Raw genomic sequence first — 5,711 nt, forward strand, 5'->3', positions numbered from 1 at the left:
AACCTACACAGGAAAGGGAGCAGAAAGTGCCGGAAATATCTCTCCAAAAGGACGATGTGACTGATGATGGTGAACAAGAAGACCAAAAAGACAAAAACACGGGGATGGAAGACCTGCGTCAAACAAGTCAGAGAGATATAAGATCCATAAACCCACTGAGTTTCATCAAGGAGGACTTGAGCCAGTTTAAGGAAGAAGTGTTGAAGGTGTTCAAGGACAAGGACACAAACCCATTAAGTCAGGCAGAAAATAAACCTGCCATTAGTACGCTCAACCTCCTGAAAGAGGACTTGAGCCAGTTTAAAGAAGATGTGACCAGTTTCTTCAGTTTGGAGAAAGAGACCAAGTCCACAGATACTAAAACAAGTCAGTCAGCAGAGAAGACCATCAACCGTCTGAGCTTTCTTCATTTTAAAGACGACCTTTCTAGCGTCTTCAGAATGGGTCCTTCAAAGGAGAGGGACAACAAGGCCAAGGAAGATTCATCCAACACCTTTAAAATAACAGCAGAAAGCCTTTTCAGAAGAGACCAAAAGACTTTGGTCATAAAAGTAGAGAACTCTGAGGAAGTTAAAGGGGTGTTCTCAGAGAAGGAGGAGAAACAAATGGATGCTGGCTTTAGGGGAAACCTCTCAGAGTCCATCGAAGAGACAGTCAGAGGAGAGAAGATCTCAGAAAACATGAAGGACAGGATGCACAAAGTGGAGGACAGGGAAGGGGATATAACTTCCTCTGATGACAAAAGTATTTCTGAAACCCTTCAAACTGAGGAGACGGTTCCTACACCACAGGCAGATAGGCTGGATCTATTCACTGTTAAACCAAACATTCATTTAGAAACCATTACAGACTATCCATAGTCTTTATATCACAGCATTATGGACAATAATAGGCCTTCTCTGTAACTATGGGTTCATTAGCTCTAATTAAATAAGTAATTCAAATTAAGGGAAGACAAATAATAATGAGGGCTGGATGCATTAAGAGGTCAAATATCAGGACGCTCCTGTCAAGCTGTTTGACCATGTTTTGTAACTCAATACAATTTGTAATCTATAATTTCTTACATCTGTCTCAAAAACCCAACAGTACATATACCTTAGGTTTACTGTCAGAATTAAATAACTGGATATATTACAGATCTGCCGACTGAGCTCCATTTTCATTTGATGTGTCTGTTTCAGAAAGTTACAAAAATGACAACTCAACTATAGTGTCATCAGAAGACGAGAGGATAAAGGTGAACGAAGTAAAAGAGGAAGAAGAACAACAACAACAAGGAGGAGGAGGACAAGAAGAACAACAACAACAACAACAAGGAGGAGGAGGAGGAGGACAAGAAGAAGAACATAAGCCATCAGAGAATCTTTCCTGTGAGCCTCTGTCTTCTGAGACCAGTATCCTTAATCTGAGAGACCCCAACAAAGACAACCGGAGGTGAGTGGACCTGCAGGAACTCTGCTGACAGTAAAAGTGTTCCGTCACGTCTGAATGATGTTGTTGTTTGTGCTCCTGCAGCGGTCAGCCGGGAGGAGACTTGTGGTCACTGAAAAACTGTAAGCTTTCTACCTTTCTGCTTCTGAGTTCACTTCATTTGGTGTTTCTGTCTGAGAAACAATATGTGTATTTAGAACATTTAACATTTTAATTTCACAAATGAATTGCTTTCTTTTTGTTATCTTCTTTATGTATCTTGTTATTTTTTGTATCTTTCGTCTTTTAGATATAACTGGTTGTCCAGCTCAAAGCAAATGGTGGTTACTGTTGTTGCAGCACTTCAGCGTGAACGCTTAAGCAGAGCCCACATTTGTGTTCAGGGAGTAAACTCCAGAAAATAGGATAACTTGTTACATTATATTATGTTCCTTTAATAAATATTATAAAAGATGTCCCCAGCAGACCAGCTTTAATAAGAGAATAACTACAACATAATTTGACATTTTTAGATAATGAAATGTTTTGTTGACCTGAAGAAAATCAGCCTGAATCATCATTAGGAGCCGCAGCTGCTTTTCTTTCTATGAAATACTTAGAATACAGGGATTGTACATCCCTCTATGTTTTGCAGCCACTGTTTGGAGTTTCTGTTGGAGAACGTAATAATTGCTGAAATGAATAATCTTGTCCCTTGTCTTTTCATTCAGTTGCCTGTTATTTGACCTTTGACCCCAACACTGCCAACTCAGAGCTCCGTCTTACCGAAGGCAACAGGAAGGTGACCCGGGTGTGGTCGGACCACCGGCCCACGGAGCACCCGGACCGGTTTGAGCGCTGCCCCCAGATCCTGTGCAGGGAGGGGCTTCTGGACTCGGTGTACTGGGAGGTGGTGTGGAGCGGCGGAGCAGACATTGGCGTCTCCTACAACAGCATCTCCAGAGACGGAGACACCCGCAGCAGTCTGCTGGGACACAGCGAGCACTCCTGGAGTCTGGAGTGTTCAGAGGGAAGCTACACGCCGTGCCACCAGAACGACAGGTTCAGTTCCTCCTCGCCACAACCCTTCACCCACAGAGTCGGGGTTTACCTAAACTGGTCTGTCGGCTCACTGTCATTCTACTGCATCTCTCAGGACACCATGGTCCACCTCCATACCTTCACTTCCACCTTCACTGAGCCTCTGTACCCAGCTTTCTGGGTGTGGGCCTACGGGGGGTCAGTGTCACTGTGTCAGGTGGAGTTAGACTGGGAGCGACTGCTGCAGTGAACAAGGGGGATCACAATGGATCCATCCTTAAGCACCAGCATCAAGCTGATTGGTTGATTATGCTCCTTACACACACAAAAGCTGTTAGTATTTATGCATCATCAACACCTAGGCCCGTTTATCCGCATTAAGAGTGTGAAGACATATGTTCCAGCTTTAAAGAGCAACTTGCAGGTTTTTTCTTTTACTACATTTATGTAGTATTATTAACCTTGCCTGAAAATTACAATTAAAAATGTTAATGCAGGATTTGATATGTTTTACAAGACATAAGGGCAGGAATTCAGAGGGAAAGGAGCCGTTTTGAGCTCTGCTACTAAAAACTGCTTTTTTTTAACGTCAAACGCGTCATACTACGTCACATGGGGGAGTTAACTTTCTCGGACTCGTTCTCTGCCCAATCCGCGGTAGTAGTTTGTAGTTGGTTTGAGCGGTTGTGATTTAGTGAGCTGGTATTTTTTCGGTAATTTTACATTGCATTTCACCATTTGTAATCATGGTGAGCTTGTGTTTGTGCAGGTTGCACAAACTCAAGCCTGTCAGGGCATCGAGTCCACAGTTTCCCTCACGGGAAAAGGACCGAAGCTAGCGTTCGTTCCTGGGTGCGTTGTGCATCCACCTCCCTGCAGCACATCCGTCTCCACAGCTTTATCAAGAAACCGTATTACATCCCCCTTCGCTGCTCTCTCTCTCCCCCCTTCGCTGCGCTCTCTCTCCCCTCCGGTACCCGGCACCCGTAGTGTGGAGTTAGGTAACGCTGTGGTGTCTGTACTGCTCCAGCCGTCTCCTTTGTGTTTGTTTGTTTCACCCTGTCTGTGTTGTTTGTGTGGGCGTGGTGGCTGTCACTCCTGGCTCCCGGCTCAACCTCCACTCACCTGCTGCAATCAGCTGTGCACCCTCCCCGACTACACACCTGCTTTCCATCAAGCCATTTACAACGGCATATCAACGGAGGCTCCACAACCTTTCTCCGCCAGATCGTCAAGTATCAGCCGTATCTCTCGCGTCTCCTCCGGTTCGACGCACCGTAGTGTGGTAGTTGCTTAAGGTAACGCGAGATACGGCTGATACTGCTTCATTAGTTTCTGTTATGGATCAGTAATCAACAGTCTGCCAGTAACGTTACTATATTCATCAATGCCTACTTTAGTTATAGCTGAATATATGATAGCTACTTTACAATGTTGTGATGTGACTGACGTTAGCTACATGCTAACGCCGGTCACTACCAAGACAGCTGCCTCTGTTCTCCACTGGTTCTCCACACACCAAAGCTCCATTTCTCTCATGGCCGTTATTTTTCTAATCCTTGGCTGCTACTGGCTCGTTTGGACGGCTAGCAAGGCTCATAATTATAGTCATATGCTTCGAATATATTTTCAACCTTCTGTGTCTCAAAACTATCATTGGTGATCCATGTTTTTCATACGTTAGAGCCGGGCCGCTCTCCCCCTTGTGTTCCCCATGTTACGTCACACGCGGGATGTCCACGTGCGGAGGCTTTTTATGCGAAGTGGGAAAATGTCTATTAAGATAAACTTTAAAAACGACGCCAGATGTCACTGTAGTGTATATTTCTGTATACTTTTTTCTGAAAATCTAGTGTTATTCATCATTTTCCTACACATTTATTCTCTGGTGTCTCTAACCTGCAAGGTGCTCTTTAAGGTCCTGGACACATCAATCAGACATGTATAAAAAAGTATTTGTGAGGAACGACCGTCATCAAACTGAGACTATTGACAGTTTTTCTCAATCGCTAACACCACTATTTAGAATCAAAATTCCTTTCATCGAAACCACACAGCACAGCCATCGAAAAGCAGAAAACCATTTCTCTACAACAGTATACCATTTCTCATTGATATCACACAAAATGCCAGATGCTAAGCAGGTGTTGTTTGCAAAACAGATCACACAATTCCCTAACTGAGTTACAATTTCTCTACACAAAGATCAAAATCTGTTGTGTAACCTCCATGTCCTACCAAAACAACAAATAATCTTCTCCACAGTGGAGTACACTTCCTCATAAACTTAGACCATAGCTACACTAATTGACACTTGATGTGCAACAATATTACACATGTTACAGTCCCATCACCCCATTGAAAAAAGGTAAACTCCATGGAATGTACTGTATACCCTTACAGTAATGATGTTACATTGGAAACATTTACATGATAGAATTTGCATGACTGTACTTAAAATATTTTTTTAAGATGGTGCCGGGTAAAGCTATAATAGTGGTTGATATGACTTGCCATAGGTCTTTGAGATGTTCATATGGTGAGGATTAGCTATAGCTGATACAACATTTTTACAGTCGTAAATTGTGGTCTTTCCTTTTTGCACATTGAGAAATGTTTTTTTTTGTAATTGGGGTGAATTGGAGTCACTTCACTTCCATGTAAATGAATTGCTCACAGCTTGGACATCATAGATTCATTTCCTTATAGTAATTGTAATTAGTGAGAATCCTATAAAAGACCTCCCCTCATTCAGTAAGATGTTTGTGTAAACAAAATGGCTGATCGAGTAGCGTAGACGGATCTGAGAGGAAGAAGGACCCTGTTGTTCAGCGAGGAAGAGGGAGGGGCTGATGTTCAGAAGAGGAAGAGCGGAGAGCTGTGTTCAGAGCAGGAAGAGGGAGGACTGATGTTCAGAGAGGAAGAGGGAACCTGCTGTTCAGAAGGAAGGGAGGGCTGTAGTATGCGTGGGGTGAAGAGTTGAAAGGGGACATGCGACAGTAGTTTCCGGACCCGAACACCGTGGACTATTGTGGACCAACGTCATAAACCATGGCATGTCCCCTCAGTGAGCGCTGGCAAGGGTTCAGCACTACTCCCCGAATCAGACCAGTGGCATCCATTAATTGAGGATCTTCAGGCACGAAAATAGAGTAAGCTACTGTAACCCTTTCAGTTTACAGCCTTCTGCATTTCTATTTTGATGATAGGTTTCGTTCACTGTTTTTAATTAAGTAATATCATATCTCAATATTTAT

General features: G+C 43.4%; 1 protein-coding gene across 1 annotated transcript; it reads left to right on the plus strand.

Moving 5' to 3' along the window:
* The first annotated feature begins 104 nt into the window (after positions 1 to 104).
* On the plus strand, positions 105 to 2,853 carry LOC104961331 (uncharacterized). The gene is made up of 4 exons (XM_010789600.1): positions 105 to 744; positions 1,320 to 1,437; positions 1,519 to 1,556; positions 2,145 to 2,853. The coding sequence occupies exons 1-4, from the start codon at positions 105 to 107 to the stop codon at positions 2,702 to 2,704; spliced, it is 1,356 nt and encodes a 451-aa protein (XP_010787902.1). The 3' UTR covers positions 2,705 to 2,853.
* The last annotated feature ends 2,858 nt before the right edge of the window (positions 2,854 to 5,711 follow it).

This window comes from Notothenia coriiceps, unplaced genomic scaffold (assembly GCF_000735185.1).
Source record: "Notothenia coriiceps isolate Sejong01 unplaced genomic scaffold, NC01 NC01_scaffold00033170, whole genome shotgun sequence".
Lineage (NCBI taxonomy): Eukaryota > Metazoa > Chordata > Actinopteri > Perciformes > Nototheniidae > Notothenia > Notothenia coriiceps.